The 23,263-nt window shown below is 36.2% G+C and overlaps 1 protein-coding gene and 1 non-coding gene across 2 annotated transcripts; both read left to right on the forward strand.

Moving 5' to 3' along the window:
* The first annotated feature begins 8,769 nt into the window (after window positions 1-8,769).
* LOC130737886 (WRKY transcription factor 72A-like) lies at window positions 8,770-12,929 on the forward strand. The gene is made up of 5 exons (XM_057589771.1): window positions 8,770-8,946; window positions 9,730-9,804; window positions 10,511-11,038; window positions 11,144-11,257; window positions 11,826-12,929. The coding sequence occupies exons 1-5, from the start codon at window positions 8,818-8,820 to the stop codon at window positions 12,636-12,638; spliced, it is 1,659 nt and encodes a 552-aa protein (XP_057445754.1). The 5' UTR covers window positions 8,770-8,817; the 3' UTR covers window positions 12,639-12,929.
* A 6,902-nt stretch (window positions 12,930-19,831) lies between these two features.
* TRNAA-UGC (transfer RNA alanine (anticodon UGC)) lies at window positions 19,832-19,904 on the forward strand. The gene has a single exon. It is a non-coding gene; the product is annotated as a tRNA-Ala (tRNA).
* The last annotated feature ends 3,359 nt before the right edge of the window (window positions 19,905-23,263 follow it).

Raw genomic sequence — 23,263 nt, forward strand, 5'->3', positions numbered from 1 at the left:
TCTTTGATGTAAGCACACTCATCTTTGCTATGGCCATGGAAAAATATCTTGAGTTATCAAGAATTTTGTGTTTCCTAATTGGAGGAGGTCAAGATTCGTGAGTATAATAATTTCTCATCACCTCCCTATATATTTTTCGAGGTGTTGTGTTTAGGATGACGTAATTTTTATAACCTCTTCCAAATCTATTCTTGTTATGGATTCCTCTGTCAAAATGAGGTAACTTTATATCTTAATTCTGTCTAAAAAATATTTTCTTGGTCGTCTTCTGTCTTCTGCCCAACCAATCTATCCTCCATGTTTACATGCTTTTTCACCTTTACTCGGAATTTGGCCATGTCAATGTAAAATTCAAATGCTGAATATATCGTTTATCACATTTTAAATGATAAAAAATTTCAAGAGTACAAGCGTAATGGTTATATACCTCATGTGAACTATATTTCAGGAAATAACCTTTATGCTCCTCATGTCTTATCGTCTAATGACAAATTACAAGACTATCCATCAATACGTTTCACTGAAGTACAGAAAGGCCAAGGCTACAAGGCAGACGGTACAAGCAAAGAATAGTCAAAACTGCTAGATCGTTTAACCAAAGGAAAAAAAAGAATAATCAAGATGCAATACAGTCTGCGCAAGTAGAGTCAAAGCATCAAGACCGTCTTTAGAAGAAGAGTCAAGGCTTTAAGACAACTCTAGCAAGACCAATCAAAGCTATCAGATTGTATAAGAAGACTACAGTCTACATCTACATTCAACGTTTATCTCAAAGCTGATAAGTAGAAGCAATATCCAGAGAAAGAGCGCCAGATTCAAATTGCAATCTCTCTGACAAGCTAGAGGAGAAGGTCAAGTGCAAGGAATCACGTGATACTTCACAAAGCACAAAGATCAAGGAAACAAGTACAACGATGTCACTATCAGAGTTTCCTCTTTCTCTCTCTTATTCAAGAAATGGAGAAATGGAATCAAGTTTATTGTCTACACCTACTAGCATCTATCTTATTCAGGCAACACACTATCAAGACAATTCATTTCCTAAGAAGAAGCTGGAAGTGATTGGTCAATGGTTATCGTCCAAATTCTAATTGACCAATAGAACAATTGAAAGAAGAATATTAGTGAAGCAAAAATATCGTCGAAAGAAAGGAAAGACGACTAAAGTAGAAGAGTAATGAAAGCAGATCGTTTGAACGAAGAAGAGTATATCATAGAAGGAAAGCTACAATATCTGAAGAATGAGCGTTGCAATCCAACAGCTTCTCGAAGAAGTCTCACAAGTCAAGATCACATGTCCTGACAAAGGACAATTCAAAGTGAAAAGTACTTTGGTGTCACTATCAGATTACCATATCTATACACCGACAGATATAAGCTCAGACTTATGCTACATATTAGCTGACAGAAATTTTGACAAAAGGTCTCAATTAAACAGTATTATGCTTCTGACTCAAGTACACAATGTATCGTTTTATGCAACAGCTAGAAGCTCTGTGATGAATACGCTCCAACGACTAGTAGCTTAGCTCTCACACATAAGTAAAGCTTTTGAGCTCACAAAAAAGAAGCCTTCAGCTCATTATTCACAAAAAAAATCATCTCCGCCGTCTGCTTCAACATGAAGAGAAGATTTTCTTAAGAGTCAAATATTTCATCTATCTCTCATGTAAAAGAACATAAAGTATAATCTTAGATTCAAACCTTACTCCCAAAATATTTTATGATTCATGGACTAAATTGTATCTACTATCAGTCTTTCTAGAAGAGATATATGTAGAGGAGAACGATCTTGCAAAATATTATCTTAGGAGAAGTCATATATACTTGTAAGGAGGAGTCCTAATAATACTTAGTGAGAAGAAGTTCTAAGAATACTTGTTAATGCCTGAAGAGGCAGTGGCAAAAGAATACTTTGTTTGCCTTGAGAGGCAATGGTCAAAGAATACTTAGCAATGCCTGAAGAGGCATGGACAAGAATACTCAATCAAAATGATGCCTATTTCACATTCCAACCAATGCCATAAGAGTTGATTTTGTTTTTTTCATAGACGACGTCAAATTAATGTTCTTCCAAAAAATGAGAAGGAAAAACCTCTTATCCAAGTATATGGTGTTGCAAGGTGAAGAGCACAATGGTATGTTGAAGCTCCACCGTGGAGAATGGCCGGGGAGGAACCTGCAAAAGGCACTCATGTGCTCAAGTTAGCTCAAGATTAGAGAAAGAGAAACACAAAGTGTAAGAAGAACGATAATGAGCAAATGAATTGTTCTTATGTAATTAAACTAGCAAAAATTTGTATACATAGAATTTGGTATATGAACTATAATAGAAGAACTCAACTTTATTAAAATTGTGAATGGGTTCCGAGATGATAACCGCACTTGGGCAGCCTTTAAATCCTTAAAAGTTGGTCTTTTTTAATATTCGATATGAATGGACAAGGAGGTCATTTCATATGTTGTTAGACGTCGGTGATCATGGAGTTGACAAATGACAAAAATATTTTAAAATATATGGTTTCAAACGTCACTTGAACATAAAACCCTAGATTTGTTTGGACCCTGGATATTTTTATAGATCATTGCATGAACCAATCAAAAAGCGTTATTCTAACAAGTCCTTCTTTGACCTTTTTTCTATATATATCCAGGGTTACGTACGTGGTTGGACTTGCGAAAGGATACAACATAAAATAAAGAGAATATATATATACCCTAAAAAAGGGAAAATTGGTTAAAAATTAAAGTTCAATATGCGATTAGAGTATTACCGTATTTTAAAGTCAGGTTTATAACACATACTTTTACCATTCTAATTTTCTAAATTTTCTTCCTCTGCACTCACGACAATATTTTGTTTCTTTTTCAAAATTTAATAATTAGAACTGGTGTAAACAAATTTTGCACCTTTCAATTTTTTTACATAAATATCCAAATTCTTTTACAGGAGGAAAATACATAAACATCTAATTGATGAAGATTATTTTAATTTTCTTGCATCATAATTAAATAAAATAGTTATTTTTAAAGACTTGGATAAATAAAACATAGTTAAAAATATAACATTATAGTCCCTTAATGATATCTCAAGTGGTAAGAGTTGGGAAACATATGAATTGCGGAGTGAAGGTGGAGGATGATGTGGAGAAATACATGTAGTTGTTTTCCAAACATGTGACGACATTCGTAAAAAAAAATCAATTTGTACTTTTTTCCAATTATTCTAATCGATAAATTGAGTATGATTATCTACTCTTACAAAAGAGATATTGGTAGGTTTAAGATTATAAAATCAGCCCCATAAACGAGTCCCATCGATAAATTGAGTCATCCCTCTTGGTAGAAATTTAATAAGAAGCCAAAGATAAGACCAGGTAGCTCCCACAAGGTTAGCTTGCTTGACTCTCTAAGAAGGATGAGAAAAAAATATATCGTAAGCATTTACTAGTTCACATTTTTTAACACATATTTTGATCAATTTAATTATTATTATTTTTGAAAGCTTGATCAATTTAATCAAATGAAGAATATTCTGACATTGAAAAACAATTATTGGACATTGAAAAACAATTATTGAAAAACAATTATTGAATATCAATGTATATAAGTTTTGGACAATTTTATGCTAGACTATATTAAAATTTGGTCCACCAATAAAATATTTTTATTATTTAGTACATGTTATTTACAATATTCTCTTTATTTGTATAATTGTTGCATAAAATCCCTTTTAACGCAGATTTTTCTTGGCACATGGGTGGGCAACTATTATGTTGGTCCACCGGTGCACCAATGATTAAATATCATTAGATCTAAAATTCTTAGAATATTCCTTAAATCAACGGTGAAGATGGAATAGAAGTTAAAAGGACATAACCGTAAATGAAAATTCAATCCTAATCCAACTCTCAAACCCTCTCTCTCACTCTGCTTCTCTAGGACGACGCCGCCGCCGCTCGCTGGGGAGAATCTCGGGCCGACCTCCGGCACGCTGTGAAGTAACCGCTCCTGGCGGTGGTCTCGGTCGCTTTTCCGGAGAGTGACATATGGTGAGACCGAGGGAGGGAAGTTGAGCGGCGGAGGAGGGTTGGGATCAAGTTTCCCAGCGCGAGGATTTAGATCTTGTCTGGCCTATTCTAAAAGCAGAAATACGTTAATGAGCGATGAAGATCTAAATGTCTAAGAAGAGTGCGTCGTGGACCCGCTCCAGCACGGTGGATGAGTGGTTCAGATGCAGTTAGAGCAGTGAGTTTTGTGGTCCATGGTTGTTGAAAACAGTGGACTTGGCTGCTGTAGTGGTGGCGTGGTGGAAGCTCGATATGGGCGCACTGAAGAGTCAAGCTCGATATGGACTTGGCCCTATTCTACTACCCTCAAGTTCAGAATCTCCCTCCACCTGAAATCCCTAAATCCCCAATTCGGTAAAGTCACCCTTTTGTTTTCAACGATTTGTTTGTTGTTTCCAACGGTGGTTAGTTTATGATATAAATGATATCTTTCTTGTGTTTTGGTGGAATTTCTAAGTTGGGTTGGTTTGTCTTTGAGATGTTCATTATGTGATTGAAAGAAAAATTGAAGGTCTTAAAATTTGGTTAGCTAGTTGCATGTTCAAAAGATTGATTTTTTTATGGTTTGATTGCATTTTTAGGCTTAAATAAGTTTTTGGTCCCTAACCTAACCTTTACTAAATGCTTGGCATTGGTCCCTCGCCGGAGTAAAGGTGGGTTTTAGTCCCTAACTTTTGTCAAAATATTTGGTTTTGGTCCCTTCGGAGCTTTGGGTCAACGCCGGAGCTCCGGTAGCCCATGTGGCATTGCCACGTCGGATTAATAAGGTGAGGTGGAATAAATAAATTTTTAATTAAAAAATAAATTAATCTCTCTTCCTCACTAATTAATCTTCTACATCATCACTTTCAACAACAACAAAAAAAACTCTGATACATCATCATCTTCATCCTCAATTATTGATTTTCACCAACTTTCTTGGCAAACAATACCAGATCCAAACACTTCAAACAAATACACTAATTAAAGGTAAAACTATCCAGCAAGCGGAAACCTTGATGTTCCAGCTTGCAAAACCACCAAGAACTGCAACTAGTTCTTCAAGAACCCCCCAAGCACTCCTGCTGCAGTGAAAGAAAGGAGTATAAAAGCTACTGCAGCAGCAAAAACAGCACAACGAGACTCATATTGGAGGACCAGAACCTACAGCACAGCTGCTTGTTCCACCTCACATCGTCGTGACCACCGAGCTTCGATCGCGCCGCCACGGCAGGGATGTCGCGCCTCCGCCGGAGCCGTCACTGTGGCCGTGGGTCTTCTCACCCTCGATCTCCCTTCCTCCATCGCAATCTTCTTCCTTCGCGATCTTGTCTGCCACGAGTTCTGGATCCATCCCTCCGTCACCTCTGCTTCATCTCCTTTTTCTGATTTGGGTATGGATTTGTTTGGATTTGCTTCATCTTCTGTTTGGTTTGGCTTCATGGTTTGGGGCTTGGATTTGTGGAGGAAGAACCTTAGATCTGTGTGTGAGAGATGGGTTTTGGGGGATTTTTGCTAATTTTTTTTGGGTTTTGTGGGGTTGGCTGTGGTGTTGCTGGTGGGGGATTTTAGAGGAGCTGGTGCCTGGTGGAATTAGAGGAAGAAGATGAATAGAAGTATTTGGCACCTGAGTTTTGAAGTTGAAGAAAATTGTTAAATTCCTAGGTTTTGGAGATGATTGATGAACTTATGTTGTTTCAATTTTAATGAATAAATGAAATTAATTAGGTTTTTATTACTGAGGTTAATTCCTCTCTTTTTTTAATTTTAAAATAATTTATTCCACCTCACCTCATTAATCTGATGTGGTCATGCCACATGTGCCACCGGAGCTCCGGCGTTGACTCGAAGCTCCGGAGGGACTGAAACCAAACCTTTTGACAAAGGTTAGGGATTAAAACCCACCTTTACTCCGGCGAGGGACCAATGCCAAGCATTTAGTAAACGTTAGGGACCAAAAACTTATTTAAGCCGCATTTTTATGATTGAAGGTCTCTGAGATGTTCATCGGTTCCTTTTTCATTGTTCTATGATTGAATGGACAATGAAAGATCATGATGGCAATCAAAAGATGAAGAACGTTTGGAGGTTGATGATGAACACTTTGTGGTTCCACCACCAACTGGGATGTTTCTCAAGGAGCCACCTTTGGTCCAATACCTTTTGCAGTTCTTGCAGTAATGGCGTGTTTTTATTCTGAATGTTTTGTGTTCTTCTCAAGGTGTTCTCTGGTTGTTATTTTGATGCTTCACTAATTAGCTTACAAAGCCAATTTCATCTTTCACTGCTTAATTTCTCTCTCAAGGTCTTCTATGGTTCTTACTTTGCCACCGCCGAAGAGACGAGCGATAGGGATGGGAGGGGCAGAGGAGAGTGGGAGAGAGAAGAAGAGGACGGGGTAAAGTCTGAAATACCCCTAGGACAAAGTCAAGAATACCTCTGGTGCACCGGTGGACCAACATAATAGTTGCCCACCCTAGTGGGCACCAAACATAACTATGATTTATTGCGCGCACAATTTATTACAATAGGGGAAACATGTCTTGTCAATTTGAAGAGATTTGACTACATCAAATCCTTACAATAACAGGAAATGTGTCTTGCCTATTAAATGCAAGTTGTTCGCTTGTGGATCTAGACAACTCCTTGTTTCTTAATCTTCATGGTTATACTCATCGTACCTTCTAGTTTACTTGCATGATATTGTGTTTAAAGGTAATGATACTTCATTGATCTCCACACTCATATTTTGTACTTTCTTGGCATTAAGGTAGTCTCATGCAAAGAAGGACTACTACTCTCAATACATCTCTGACATCCTTCATCGCCACTGGACTGGGCGAGCCCCCAGGGTCCCTCGCCAAGGATGCTCACACCCAACCGGCCCATTTAGACAGATTAAAGGCACGAAGGCCCAACCCCAAATCTATAAATAGGGGACGGTTACCAATTGTAAGGGACTCTTAGCTCATTTGGAAATAACAACATTGAAATTCAATGATATTTTCTCTCTCTAAACAGTTAGGAGTTCATCTCTCTAAGATTTCCGATCACACTCCACACACTCTAGGCACGATGCCTTGATTCTATGTTCTAGACCGGAACAGCCACAAAATGTATTGGGCCAAGTCGATGACCATGCCAATGGTGCAAACTTCCATGCATATATACTGCATTGCCACCTTGGGACGTCCATATTTTCGGCCAAGCCATAGGTAATTTGCAATATCTTGCATTTAATAGGCATGAATGACATTGCTTTTACAGTGTCTACGCCAACCGAGGAGCATGAGAGCGTGTCAAGCGATTCTTCAGGCATCTCAAAGGAACTCGATGCATGTTCTTTTGCCACAAAGCAACCCATCTACTACTCTTAGAGCATACTCCAATGCAGAGAACCCCATTGACCGCACGTCAACTTCAACGCTTCTTATCTTCTTAGGTGATAATCCAATTTATTGGAGTTCCCGAAAGCGGTTTCAAATGATCATCTATGGATGCTGAATATTGCTCCCTTGCAATAGCCACTTAAGAAGTTTGATAAATTAATAAGAACTTGTTTCATGAGCTAATACTTTTGTTGTCCTCCGGTTATTTAGTGAGACAACTTAGAAGCCACACACCTATTTCTTCATCCTTCATGCATTCTCGCATGAAACACATCTCCCTCGATATTCATTTTGTTTGGGACAGAGTTTCCAAGGGTCTCATCACATTTTGCATATCAAATAGATGAAACAACTTGTTGATCTGTTCACGATGGCATTTATTCGACCATGTATTCAATTATTACAGTCCAAAATTGTTATTGACGACGATACTGTACTTTTAAAGGGGGCGTATTACAGAAAACATGTCTTGTCAATCTAAGGAGATTTGATTGTATCAAATTTTTACTCGGAATCATCTCATATGATTTCATTTAGTCTATTATTTCTTACCTAGAAAGGTGCAAACTAGTGAAGAAAACAATTTTCTAATCATAGTATAAATGTATACTCACTTGTTTTGTTAATAGAAAGTATCCATTTTCACTTTTCAAAATCCTACTATATATGTTTAGAGATTCAATAATATTGGTATCCGATAGACATTCATATTGAAAAATAAAGAGAAGAGAAAAAAATAATTCACGTAATACATATTAGAAGAAATAAATCAAATAAGAGCTGCACTGTTTGTATGTTTGAGTATCGATTATCATTGCTTATATAAATATTGATGGAAGTGAAAGGGTAGGGCCATCCATTGATCATCGGTGGCAAAATGTTTGACCATGAAACCTAGTTGGGTATCAATGTGACTTTTGCAATGTACGAAAGTTCAACGATGCCACTTTGTAGTAGGCGGTGTTCTTCTCCGACCATTGCGGCTTCAACCCCTCCTTCACTATCTCTGACATCTATTCTTTTCATAAACGTTGAAGTTGAATTCTTCTACTTCTTAGCTAATACTATTTCTCACATTATAATAATATTAATTCGTTAGACTCAATATTAGTTTACTCTTACAATGTCTTTCATCGTTTTCTTCAAGTGCAACTGGATTGGCCAGTGTTTGACATTTGTACACATGTGTATCCGTGTTGGCTACCTCGATATGTTTCCAACTTTTACAGTTATCATTTTTTTTATATCGTTTTCCCATTTGATTTTATTATTAATTATTTGCAAGAGTCAAATACTTTATGCACCTCCTTCCTATATTAACATTGAAAGACAGGCTTTGTTTTGCTGACACAGAACAAGAAAGAAAATAAGTTGGAGATATGGAATTTGGTTCAGGAAGATCTGGTCATGATGAAGGTGAAGGAGCAAAGGTCGAGAGGAGAAGTCAATCTAGTGGTGGTGGTGGTGGTGGTGAAGATCATCGTGAACAAGAGACTGTTGTTACCCAGGTGAAATATGATTAAGCTTTTTACTTCAATTAAATGACAAAATATCTCTCTTTTTTTCTATGTGTTGAGTTGATTCAAAGCCTATTGTATTTGTGATGTTTGTTAATTGGTAGTCAAAATATTAAGAAAATCAATCAATCTTTTCTGTGATCATGAAACGATTACATTTTCTACATCTAAATTCCGTTTTGGTAGTATCCTCTGATAATCAATTTCTAATAAATTTCAAGATAAAACTGTCATCTACTCCTCAATTGAATCTAAATCTATGTTTTAACTTTGAAAATTTTATGATTTATTTAGGTGTCGTGTGATTTTATATTCTTATAGATTCACTGCTAGTTGTGGGAATACCTATACTTAATTACTAAGAAAAACTGGCAAGATTACATATAAACATTAATTTTATCTGTTTACAATTTACAGAGCTTGAAATATTGAATATAATTTCTACGGCGGCTTTGATAAGAGTTGACTCATGCATGTGCCACACATGCTAAGCCAAATCTCAGTTTCTTCATATATATACCATAAAAAGAAAGTAAAAGATGCCCAGATTCTCATATTTTTCCTCATCATTGCATGCACTTGCTCATTATTTCATTATACAAGTTGAATACTCAGCTTCCATTTTCGTTCTAGCATTATTAAAAAGCTGTTACTCCCAAATAAATTAAAAGGAATTATAAGCCGTTGGCAAAACCCTAGTTAATTAAGAAAAAAAATTGCATTTGTGTGTATGCATATTAACTTTTCTATGCTGTTTATGGATCTCATATGCAGGAGCCACCCATGACTGATATCGCAAGATCAATGGAAGGAGCCGGGCCAAATACTTCCTCACCCAGAAAGGAAGAGGTTAGATTTTTCAAGACCAATTGATATCATCATATTAATATTTTGTCTTTTATTGTTCAAACATAAACATAATCAACTAATCATAGTGATCCATGAATTTTAAATGGTAAATGTTGGCTAATGAGATAGACACTCCCACAAGCGAGAAAAAAATAGAAAGAAGAGTTGTGATTTATTTATCCTCCACTCCTCTTCCATCTCAATTCTGCTTATTATTTTCTATTTTTTTTGTATTACATCCTATATTATATTTTTCATTCTATCTCTATGTCTCTCGTAAAGTGTAAGTGGAATTAGTGTGAAGAATGGATTATTATTGGAGGTACTAAGAAAATAATCTAGAGATAAAAAGAGTAAATGTGTGAAAATGTGATAGAAGGGAAATTAAGTGTAGTGTAGAGAATCAATCAAATTAGGTTGTTGGGTGTAAGGGGTGAGGGGATTTTTTATTCTGGGTTTTATATCATTGGGGTTGTGAGGCCCTTCCTTATTTTGAACTTGGGTTGTGGTTTCCTCCACATTCAATCTGATTCTTGTTGCTCGTTTTTGTCCTTGGAGGTTTCAACTATGGGGGGTGGTTTTTTGAATTTGTGGAGGAAATATTTATTGAGAAAAAGATTGACTTTTTTATCGTATTAATAAATTTTATTCTTTATTAAAAAAGATATAAATCAAAACTGATAATTATATTACTCTATGCATATAGGTTGATGAACTTGAAAATACCAAAGCTGAAATGGGTGGAGTGATACAAGAAAATCAAAGATTGAAGACGTGTTTGAACCGAATACTGAATGATTACCGCACACTCCAAATGCAATTCCACAACATAGCTGAACAAGACACAAAAACTTCTTCTGATAAAGCAAACAACAACAACCACAATCAAGATAAAATGATGGAGGAATCCGAGCTAGTTTCTCTCAGTCTTGGAAGGCTTCCAAGTAATCCAAGAAACAATGAGAAAGCTAAAGTTATCTCTAGACCATTGAAAGAGGAAGAGAATAGGGAAGGTTTAGCACTTGGACTTGACTGCAAATTTGAAACATCAAAATCTGGAAGCACTGACAATAGCTCTGAATTGCCATTGAAGGAAGATGTTGGGGAGACTTGGAAACCAAGTAAGGTTGACAAGACATCAATTACAATTCCTGGAGAGGATGAAGTTTCTCAACAAAATAATCCTGCAAAGAAAACTAGAGTTTGTGTGAGAGCAAGATGTGACACCCTCACTGTAATTATCTCTACATCTCTCATGCTCTACATTTAGAATTTGGGTTCATAAAAACTTTTAATAGAAAAAGTTATATGTATTTATCACTTTGATTTGTTAAAACAGATGAATGATGGATGCCAATGGAGGAAATATGGACAGAAGATTTCAAAGGGAAACCCTTGCCCTCGAGCTTACTATCGTTGCACAGTTGCACCCTCTTGTCCTGTCAGAAAGCAGGTAAATTTTGTAGACCTAGCAAATTTTAGAATTTGAATCCTGTGGAGCAAGTTGTTCTCTGCAGTCATGCAGCAGTAATGCTACATGTTTTTATTTTAGAACATAATATGACATAGTAAGGGAAAAAATGTACGGAACCCTCAAATTTTAAAGGAACACAGGGAATTCACCTATGAAAATTACACCTATTTTTTTATTTAAAATGTATAGAAAAAATATTTTATCAACTTAAGATGAAGTTATTTAACTCCTTGGAGTAAGTTAGCTTGAAAGCCTCACTTCAACAGTTTGATCCTTATGACCTGCGTTTTTTAGGGAGATCTTGGGCATTTACCGCCCTCAGCTAAGTTGAGTTAAGGTGATTTGTGAGAGCAATTTAAAAAAAAAAAAGTTACACAGCCCCACTAAAAATATATCCAAATAAAATTTTAAAATTGCGTGCTAATACCTTTCTTAAACTTGTGATTTTTATGTGTAATTGTGTTCCTCTAAGTTTTATCAATCTTTCTCATTATGTTATGGAACAAGTAATATAGTGGATTAACATGCACTCTATGCAACACCACAGGTGCAAAGATGTGCTCAGGACATGTCCATTTTGATCACCACCTACGAAGGGAACCACAACCACCCTCTTCCTCTTTCCGCCACCGCCATGGCCTCCACCACTTCCGCCGCTGCCTCCATGCTACTGTCCGGCTCATCAACCTCCCACGCCGGATCAACAACCGCAGATCTTCATGGAATGAACTTTTGTCTTTCCGACGGATCCAAATCAAAGCAATTTTACATGTCTCATCCTGCACTATCACCTTCACCTTCACACCCCACCATCACTCTTGACCTCACTACTTCCAATAATAATCTACCTTTATCCTCACTTCCTTTTGGTAGATTCACTTCAAATTTCAACAACCCCCCAAGATACCCTTCTTCCACAAGTTTGAACTTCAGTAACTCAGAGTCCAATGCAATGTCTTGGAGCAATGGCTTCCTCAGCTACAACACTTCTCTACCATATAACAACAACAACATCCTTAGCAACCTTGGACGACAACAACAACAACAACCAATGGAAAATAACATCTTGAATTCTTACATGCAAAGGAACAATAACAATGTTCCTACAGACACTATTGCGGAGGCAACGAAAGCAATCACAGCAGATCCAACTTTTCAGTCAGCTTTGGCAGCAGCACTTACATCAATCATTGGCAGTACTGGATCAAGCACTACTACTCAAGGATTAAACCAGAATAATGTTGGAGAGATTTTGGGTAAGAAAAGGAAATGGGAGGAGTTGTTTCCATCATCTTCTTCTACTTTACCATTTTCTATCCCCAAAAGCGCGTCTGCGTCTCCGGATGATAATAGAGACTAGATCCAGACTATAGACAAATTAATCTGTGGGGTTTCTTTAGCTAGATAGAAACTTCGCCTGCAATTATGTAATTATGTGAAAGAATAATTTTGAGAATGGACACATAAATAAAGATTGTTGTATGTAAAGCTTGATTTAGGGATGATATCCTATGATGCATGGGGCACTCATTTTGTTGTTGTACCCACCCAGTAGCGGTACTCCTTGGATACTTGAAAATACGTGTCGGTATATTCCGAAATAATTTTTCAAACAATAAAAATTAGGTGCTACATTGGTGCTTTTTAGGTACTTCTTGGTACATATTAACCAAAGCTAAAGTTTGTATTAAGTTTTAATACCTTTTATGTATCTGATTACCGCCCGTTAAGTCTGATAGGAAGCATTTACAAGCTCATCTCCAAAGTCTTGGCATCTCAGCTTCAAGGTGTTATGCCCTCATCATCTCCGATAATCAGTTCGCTTTTACCCAAGGGAGACAAATTGCAGATTGCATACCCATTGCAAATGAGGTGGTAGATGCTATGAGGAAGAGTGAAGAGGGTGGAATTGTTCTGAAACTAGACTTCGCTAAAGCCTATGATAATATAGATTGGTCATTAATTCTTGTTGGATCTACTGGTAGAAATGGGGTTTGGGACAAAGTGGGTGAGATAGATGAAGGAATGTGTGACGACGACAAATCTAGCGGTGTTCGTAAATGGTTCCCCCAAGGATTTTTTAAATATTGAGAAAGGGCTTCATCAAGGGGATCCTCTTTCCCCGCTACTCTTCAACATTTGCATCAATGGTCTCTCATGTATGCTGAATAAATTGGGAAGCAATGATACTCCAAGTGGATTTCGCACTATGCCTCAACCATTTACAATTTGCGGACGATACCCTTATCTTCTGCAGAAATAATGTTGATCAAGTCCAGAAAATTGGGGTTGCCCTAGATATTTTCTTAGCTATTTCGGGTCTTAAGGTGAATTATTCCAAATCTCAAATTCTGGGTTGCAAAGTGAGTCAGGAGGAGTTCAGGAACTTGGTAGATTTGCTTGATGTAAGTGTGGGGACTTTGCCCATCAATTACCTCGGTGCTGCCTTGGGGGACAATCCGAGGAGAAAAGTTTGGCAAAGATAGAGATGCTATTTGGAGACGAGTGGTATGTGCAAAATATAATTGTGATCCAAATTTGTTGTTGTTACATGTGATGACTTTTACCACTTCACACTTCTCTGTGTATATCCAAGACATTTTCAAAACTGTGAGGAAGACTCTATTATAGCAAAAGTTTTCAAAGAAGGTTGCTTTTGTTGTGTTGGATCGGGCCATAACATCCGTTTTTAGCTTGACCCTTGGCTGGAAATGACTCCCCTCTATTCCAGATTTCCCCGTTTTTTTCCCATAGCACAAGACAAAAATGTGGTCATTTCTTCCTTTGGAACCTACAACAATGGATCTTAGTCATGGTTGATTAATTTCCGGCGTCGGCTCTTTGATTGGGAAACAGAATTACTAAGACAGCTCAAGGTTGCCCTCAATTCAATCATCCCCTGCAAAGGTTCATATTCAATTATTTGGACGGGGGATCCAAATGGCCGGTTTTCAGTTAAAATCTTATGTGCAGTTGTAGAGATTAGGATTTTTGGAGAGTTGTCATGGAAGGTTCCAAAGAAGATTCGCACAATTGCACCCCCCAAAGTCGTGTTATTTGTGTGGCAATTATTGGAAAACCGAATAGCAGTAAAGGGAAACCTGATCAAAAGAGGTGTTGTGATTGAAAATGGAGGAACCTGTGACATTTTTGGATTTCAGGAAGAAATTGAAGCTCATCTAATGCTCCGGTGTATGCAATCATGGAGATTGTGGTGCTCAATAATGGCTAGAGAGGATATAGTCTGGTGTATTCCTCACTCTTTCAAAGAATTGATGGATGAATGGCCCTATCTAAGGGTTGGCTCAGATCCTCTTCTCTGGGACCTAATTTCGTATGTGTTGAGCTGGTCAATTTGGCATGCCCGAAACGATACCATTTTCAACCAACAAGTGTTTTCTTTTGAAGGTGTATGAGATATTCATATCATGCGGGTCATGTGGTGGATCAAAGCTTGGTGAAAGAAGTGTCCCTTTTCCTCTTTTTATTTTGCCCAACATTTTAAAAAGGTTCGGCTTAAATCCAATGCCCCCAAGGTGTGAGCTGTTGATTTGTGTCCACTGCAATTGGGTATGATCAAGTTTAATGTTGATGGCTCATCCCGAGGTAATCCGGGTGTTAGTGGTATTGGGGGCACTTTGCGGGATGCAAATGGAATTAGTCTTGGATTTTTCTCCAAACCTTTGGGGTTGTCCTGGGCTTATATTGCAGAAATAAAAGCAATTTTGGAGGCATTACTGTTCTGCAAAAGACATGTGATTGTGGAGAGTGACTCCACCTTAGCGGTGGGTTGGGTCATGAACAGGTCTAATAGGTCATGGAAACTGTTTAATGATCTTAATCAGATTGATATGCTAATGGAGGAGGTGGGGTGTTTCGGCGTTGTTCATATCTATAGAGAAGCCAATACCGTTGTCGATCACCTGACAAAGAATGGTTGTGACAGATCTGAAGCACTTGTGAGCTTTACCTCCTGGTGTCTTAATACCAAGTGTGTTGTGACATTCATGCCAGAGCTAATTTCTTATGTTTGCTTGCTTGATTCATGACCTCTGGCGGCCCCTTGTGTGCCTTCAACCTTGCTATCGTTTTTTTTAATTCTTTGTAGTTGTTCTTATCTTTTGTTCCTTTTGTCTGTTATTTTTTTTAGTTCCCTGGGCTATGCCCGGCTTGTTGAACTTTTCCTCTCCTTGGAGTCTTTATTCTCCTGGAGTTATTATCAATAATATTTTCTTTTTCCAAAAAATGTATACAAGAAATATAGAAAATGACATGACATTAGCACTAGATCCTAAGTGAAGGAAACACTTTTCAAAATAGATTTTTTCCCGTTGTACAAAGTATAATAAATTTTCATATGGATCATTCAATTTAGGTAGGAGACCACTAACTATCTCTGAGTGATGATTTTCAATTTATCCATTATCTCTAAAACCCTATGAAACTCATAAGCATAGTCATCATGGCGTTCGGGAAAACTTACCCCGTGTAGTACTTGAGTCAGTAGAAACTCTTGCAATACTATTTGTCTAGCTTCCCCTTGGTGCTTTTTTCGTTACTCTCTCACTCCAATCACGCCTTATATATGGCGAATGCTTTATATCTTCCTTTGAATTTGGCTTTGTTTGTGAAGGAAATTTGTCTTGTGCTATTTGAGAGAGTATGGTTGCTATATTAGCCATCTGAGTCTCCAAGGTTTTGAATCTCTCTTTAGTTTTGTTTATGTTTTGCATCAAGAGAACCTATAAGCTTGGACTCCATTCCTCTTGCCCTTGGATCTGATTTTGCATGTGAGGGGGCCTATTTGGGTTCCTTGTGTTTGAGCCTTCTATTGGTCTCCACTCCAAGAAAGGTTTAGATGGTTTCTCCATCCAGGATTGTAAATGTTGGAATATGGGTCTGCGTGACTCTTCTAAGTACCCACAAAATTAGCCTCATCAATAGACTTAGAAAAGATTTTACTTATTCGGCAATTTTTATTGATATGACCATCCTCCCCATACTAATTATAGACTAGTGTTGATGGTATTGCTTGCATCCTGTTTGCTTGACCCATCATAATATTTTCCAACTTTTTAGTGGTAGCATCAAGATTTGTGGTCAAGGTTGAATCAACTTCAACCTGATGATATCCTATCAGTTGAGGTGTGGCCTGGTAATAGTTAGGAGCCATGTACTGATGACACATAAGACTTCTGAGATGCGGTTTTCTTCAGCAATGTTCCTCCACATGTTATGCCAATGTTGGACTTGTTATGATGAGATAAGCCTCCATGGAATATCTAGACCAATTTGCCTTCAGTACAACCATGGCGGTGACAAATTCTAAGAGACTCCTGAAATATCTTTCAAGCCTCATATAGTGTTCCAGGTGAGTAAAGTTCATGATAATATCCTTTTGCAGCTTACTAGACTTGGAATGCGGGAAGTGCTTCATACGAAAATTCTTGGCACATTCCTTCCATGTAGTAATGTAATCATTAGGAAAGGAACTCAGTCAATCTGCCAAGGAAAATGGGAATGGTCCAAGGCAGGTGGCATCTGCGTGCATGTTGTTGTACTTGAAGGTGTTTGTGATCATGAGAAACTTCTTCAAGTGAACCTATTGATCCTGACCCTTCATACCAGTAAATTGTCCAACATTTTAGATCATTGAGATGAGCGAAGGCTTTAACTTGAAATTTGCAGCAGACACTACAAGATGACAAATGATGTCTGCCACATCACTAGTAGGAGTGTAGAACCCCTACAATGTTGCTGTTGGTGGTGCTTCTTCTTCTTCCATGTTCATTCTTTCCCTTTGCCCTCTTCTCAGTCTGTGAATTAGTCCCCTCCTCCTCCATAAAAAGCACACCGCTTCATCTTCAATTTGAGAAATAAAATTCCCTGTCTGACGTTGGGAAGCTTTACTGTTGAAAAATTGTGTATTTATATCTCCATGTTTCAACAATGATGTACGAGATCTTTGAATCCACTAAACCTCCTCTATAAGATTAATAGATGAAAGACCATGTTCATAGATAACTCAGAACTTAAACATAAACAATTAAAAGATTCACATCTGAAGTGCTATAAATAAATTGGCCTAGCATGGCTAAGAAAGACATAATCAAACATGAAACAATGCCCTAGGAAGCTCCAAGACTTAGGTCAGATAAAATAACATAAAAACTAAGATAAATCTAAGATACCATATACTAAAAATAAGATACCAATGATAGAAACCAAATTTGATATTTATAGGCAAAATTACTGAGAAGTCAGAATGTGGCTCTTTGCATGCTCATGCGTACCTAGGCCCTTCAGATGCACGTCCATTGACCATATCCACACATGAGCATGGCTCAATGCACGCTCATGCGTGGGGTGGTGCTGACAGTTTGACCTCTTTTCGTAGAATAAACCGTGTGAAGGTATTAAAAACGATAGAAAGGGGGGGTTAAATAGCGTTTTCAATCTAAAATTTTCCCCACTTGAGATTTTAACAAATCTCTTCAAACACTAAAGATAAAAGTGCTAAGATAAGAGTTGAGGAAAGCACACAATGATTTTATCCTGGTTCACTTGATAAATCCCTCAAGCTAATCCAGTCCACCCGTTAAGGTGATTTCTTCTTTCCTAGAATGAAGGCAATCCACTAATCAGAGTTTGTTACAACTGCACTTGCAACCTGCAAAGTGACTAACAATACAATGACTTATCTATCACTAAAATTCACTCTCTTAGTCTTCTCAAGGATCTGACCAACCTTGGTCTCCTTAAGGAAAAGCAAACAACTGTTTGAAGGTTTGGGTTTACAAAGAAATGGTTCTCAGAAAGCTAATGGTAAACACAATAATTACAATATGAAGAAAGATTGCTTAAGAGAATATTTGAATTTCGCGAGAGCTTGAACAAAGTTTCTTAGGCGGCATCTTTCATCTTCAGCCTCTTTATATACTCCAAGGATTAAGGTTTGGAAGTTTGCATGGAATGCTACCGTTGGAAGGCAGATCTGGGTTTTCCAGGTTCTGCTGTGGCTGAATAAGTTAGGTAAGGTCGTCAGGAATGGTACAATTGCTTTTGTACTTTGGATAGTGACATGACCTTTATCCTAGTTGACTTCTGATCAGAGCGACGCTTCATGTTGGAACTTGTGAAGCTTGGTGATCAGAGTCAGAGGGAAGCTTGGATTCTCTGACCTTTATACCTTCTGCTTCTGGACTCAGAGGAGAAGTACTTGGTCTTTAGAGCCAACTTACTTTTGGACTTCAGAATCTTCACTACTCAGCTTCTGAACCTTCAGAGCTTCTGGACCTTCAGAGCTTTTGGACCTTCAGAGCTTCTGATCCTTCAGAGCTTCTGATCCTTCAGAGCTTCTGGTCTTCAGAACTTCAAGTGAACTGAATCCATATCAGAGCTTTACTATCTTCAGATCTTCTGAAGCTTAATCTACTGTTCAGATTGAACATAGTGAGTGCGAAAGCGTTGCGGAGGTTACTCTTTGAGCATAATGCTTCTGAATTATGTGTAATTAGATCAGAGTCAGAGCCTATCATTAAAACACTCAGAAAACAACGTTAGAGTACCATAATTGTTCATACACAATAGTTAACATGTAATCATCAAAACATAGAGTTGTACTACTAGATCAAAACTTGATCTTACACCGTGTGGATTCATTAACCATCGAATCGAGCTGAAATTTGATATGATATTCACAACACATAGATCTTGAATTTGAATGTTCAGATCATCAAGAAAATATATGTGCTATGAGAACCATCCCACGCAATAAGAAGCTTCTCTTCAACTTCCATCAGCTCAAGTTTTTGCCTTCAATGTAATTAAGAACTATCACTGGCCTTCATTCCCATCAAAATAAATTCTGAAACCTTTTTTGAGCTTACCCTTCATCAACGTTTTCTCTTCCTTGACCAACAGATTCCAATACATCTTTTTTTTTTCGAAAATGAAATATATATAGATAATATTGAGAAACAACCCCTCACAACATGGGTACAGTAACCAAGTCACCAACTGATAAAAATTCAGCTACTACATATTTTTATGAGCAATAAATGTAGGGTTTCACACTAAATGAACAATCAAGTTTATCTTGTAACAACAAAACATCAAATAATGCACATTAATCCATGAAAGTTCAAGTCATATTCAGCAAATGTTAGATTTCTCTAACATGGAAGATCAAGGACAAAAACCAAAAAGACTCCAAAAGACTAAAATGGCAATAAAATACTAAAAAGGACAAAATTGCAAATAACGATGCTGAAAACATAAAATGATGCAACTAAGACTAAAAAAACTAAATGAGACTCAAAAAGTTTAAGAAAAAATAAAAAGAGAGATAAAAATAAGGAAAACAACTATATTATCCAGGTCATGAGTAAGTACTACAAATGCGATCATGAATTTTAAATTTATGTGGAGTTCAATGGATCCCACATGCTAAACTGTTTTAGGGTCCTCTTGCTTTGTAGTGAGAAAACTCATGAATAGACAAGTTTCTTTATGTTATTGTTATATTCCCTTTCTCTACCAACAATTCATCATGGGGATGTAGCTCAAATGGTAGAGCGCCCGCTTTGCATGCGGGAGGTACAGGGTTCGATCCCCTGCATCTCCACATTTCATTATTATTAATTTATTATTATTTCAATTAAGATTTTTTCTAATACCAACTTCTTCTAGTTTTCGTACTCTTTTCTATTCAATCATTATTATTTTTAGATTTAATGTATGATCATTATAAGAGGTTAATTAGGTTATGAAGAATCTCCTACTTTAATTTGGATTCAAACTTATGCTCTCGTCTTTATAGGAGTTTGGTTTCTTACTATTAGACCAACACCCTATTGGTATAAATTTTACATATATAAATTGATAAAACTAAAATAAAAGCATAAATCATAATACAAAAATTATTTTTGCACATACAGACCACATCAGCCATACTTCAAACTAGGGGTGTTCACAACTGATCCAATAAAAATGAAAAACTAATCTAAAACCACTGAAATCCTATCAAACTGAAGACCAGAAAAACCAATTTTTTTATTGGATCAGATTTTAGATTTAATTTTCAAAACTGAACTAGTCCAATCCAAACCAAAATATGCAAATATATATAATTTTATTTATGTATATTTCATATCAAAGGGCATATCAGGCGAGAGGAGTGTGTTATTATGAGAGGTGAGAACATTAAATTACAGCCCTTGGATTATTTTATGCGGTTTAGCTTTCTTGATTTAAATAAACCGGGCACGTGACCCTATTTTACCGATGCTCCCTATTCTCCTTTGTCTCCCACTCTATCAAGTCTCAACCCAGCTTCATAGTCATACACAGAAAAATCAAAATGGTCAAAATTGGCAAGCAAATGCAACCAGAGAGTGAAGCAGTAGAGGAGAAATTGAAAAAGAATCAAGATCTTGGAAAACAATTGAAATTCCACCTCAAATCCTAATTCTAATATCGTAGTGAAAGAAAAAATTATGCGAGACAGAGAATAAGAGGATCTAGGTTTCTAGAGGAGGGGTTGATGCAATGTGCAACAGTGAGGACGAGGCAATGTTTGATGAGATTGAGATTGGGTTACTAGGATCAGTTTCAAATAGAAATTGTATTATCTATTTGTTTTCTTCTTTATCTTGTTCCCAGTTTCAATGGTTTTTATTTTCCAATTCAAGCCTTACACCCACAATACATATCAAGCTATATTATTCTTCTTTTTGTTCCTTTGTTCAGATCTAAATTGTTGAGAAGAAAGGGGCGACTGGTGCACGAGAGGGTTACGAAACAGAAACATGCATACAACGAGATGTGAATACAGTCACGTGAGGATTTAAAATTGAAATCTAATCTAAACCGTTTATGTGTATCTAATGGCTATTATTAAGTGCTCTCATCTCTCACCATAAACCACTCCTCTCACATGTTATGCCCCTATCATATCATTTATATTAACATATTTATATCATTACGTTTTTATATATTTACTATAAAACATGTACTTATTTATAAAAATCTATTTGAATAAAAAGAGTTTTAAGTAATTATGTGAATAAACATGCATCAAAGTCAACAAATATAATCATAATTGATCCCTCGGTGTCCTAGACCTTTCCCTCTAAGCAGCTCAGTAAACCCAATCAGGTCACGGCCCAAGAATACAAAGAGACAATGAAGAAGTAGTATTTACCCAGTGTAATGATGAGTGTTGATGATCATGGAAGTTATTGCGCAATTATTTAAAACTCACAAGCTTCTGTCATGGTCAACGACGCAGGTGACTCATAACGAGAGAATTACTTGAATGCACGAATATGAGGAGTCAGGGAAGATGCCTATAAGAAGGACCACCATCCACAGAACAAGTCCATCCCATGGATACCTGAACTTCTACCACTTCAATAATCCCTTAAGGGCCCGTTTGGTGGTCAGGATATGATAGAGAGTTGGATAAGGACAGGATATGATAAGAGCATGATAGACTCTTATCATATCATGTGTTTGGGGTGCACAGAATAATAACAGGATATGATATATAATTAGAAAAATGTATCATATTTTCTTTTGTATAAAATATACAAATTGATTCTTTAAATTATCATTTTAAAAAGTGATTATTCTATTAATTTAATATTTTTACATTTTCGTAAATGAGCATATATGTGTTTTAAAAAATCAATTGTTTTTAACTTAGTTATGACTAGCGATAAAAAAATAGAGGTTAACAAAATTAAATAAATATTATTAAAGATATTAGTTTCTCCAAAGTACTATGTTTAAATTATTATATAAGTAGATAAATGATTTTAATAATTGATGATAATAGAAAATTAGTCTATTACTATTAATAAATTAATGTTTATAATTGAGTAGTCTATTTTACTATTAATGAATAATTATTTATTTATTTTTACTTTAATTAAAAATAATATTTTTATATTTATTATTTAATACCATATATAGTGAAATGAATTAATATGGGGTTCCGATACCGAAAGAAAGTATATAACATTTATCCTATCTTGTCAGGATAAGTTCTATCCTATCTCCCCCCTAATGATAATTTTTGCACATCTTGGACAAGATATGATAAGAGACTAGATAATGTTTTCCTATCCTGCTGACGCAACAAACATCTGATAATAATCATGTCATTCCTTATCCTGTCCACCAAACAGACCCAAAAGTCCTATAAGTTCTAGAGCGGAATAGAATGTTTTTAAATATTAGTTGTGTTATAATTTATGAATGTTATATTTTTTGTTATTATAGGAAGAAAATTTATGAATGTTATATTGATGCTATAAAAAATTTATCTTTTTAATTATTATATATTGTAAAGTTTGATTATTCATATACCACAATCTCAAAAAAAAAAATTTAACTGAACCGCATAATCCAATCCACAATAGACTGGATCAGATCGATTCATATTGAAATTTATAGACAAATCCATTGGATGATAAAATAACAAAATTGATGGGATTAGATCAAATTGTTTTTTCATTAAAATATGATTCAATTTTATCAACGAACACCTTTACTCCAGACATACACATTTCTTGCGGTCTTTTGGCAGTCTAGGACAGCTAGAAATGTGTTTTCATGGTTTTTTAGTAACTTTGCAACCGCCATATACTCGTATATCGACTGTATGTACAATGACACATGGGGTCTATGTATAAGAATTGATCATAATAATATGGTTAGTTCAAGTGGTAAGAGTTAGGAACATAAGGGTTGGGTGAGATTGTAGCACCCCATTTTTCGATTAGTAGAATATTTATTAATTTATTTTAATTATTATTAGGTTATATAGTGATTTGAATAAATAGGTGATTTTACTATATAATAAGGTGATTATGAGATTTTATTATATAATAAGGTAATTAAGTGATTTTATTAGATAATTAGGTGATTATGTGATATATGGAGTGAGTAAATTATTTAAATTGTATATGAGTGTGATAT

Source organism: Lotus japonicus, chromosome 1 (genome assembly GCF_012489685.1).
Source record: "Lotus japonicus ecotype B-129 chromosome 1, LjGifu_v1.2".
NCBI lineage: Eukaryota > Viridiplantae > Streptophyta > Magnoliopsida > Fabales > Fabaceae > Lotus > Lotus japonicus.

Bases quoted from the DNA above. Each gene is read 5' to 3' on its own strand.
- LOC130737886 (XM_057589771.1), top strand. From the start codon at position 8,818: ATGGAATTTGGTTCAGGAAGATCTGGTCATGATGAAGGTGAAGGAGCA. The intron at 9,805-10,510 runs GTTAGATTTTTC...CTATGCATATAG, and splicing joins CCTCACCCAGAAAGGAAGAG to GTTGATGAACTTGAAAATAC. The intron at 11,258-11,825 runs GTAAATTTTGTA...GCAACACCACAG, and splicing joins CTTGTCCTGTCAGAAAGCAG to GTGCAAAGATGTGCTCAGGA.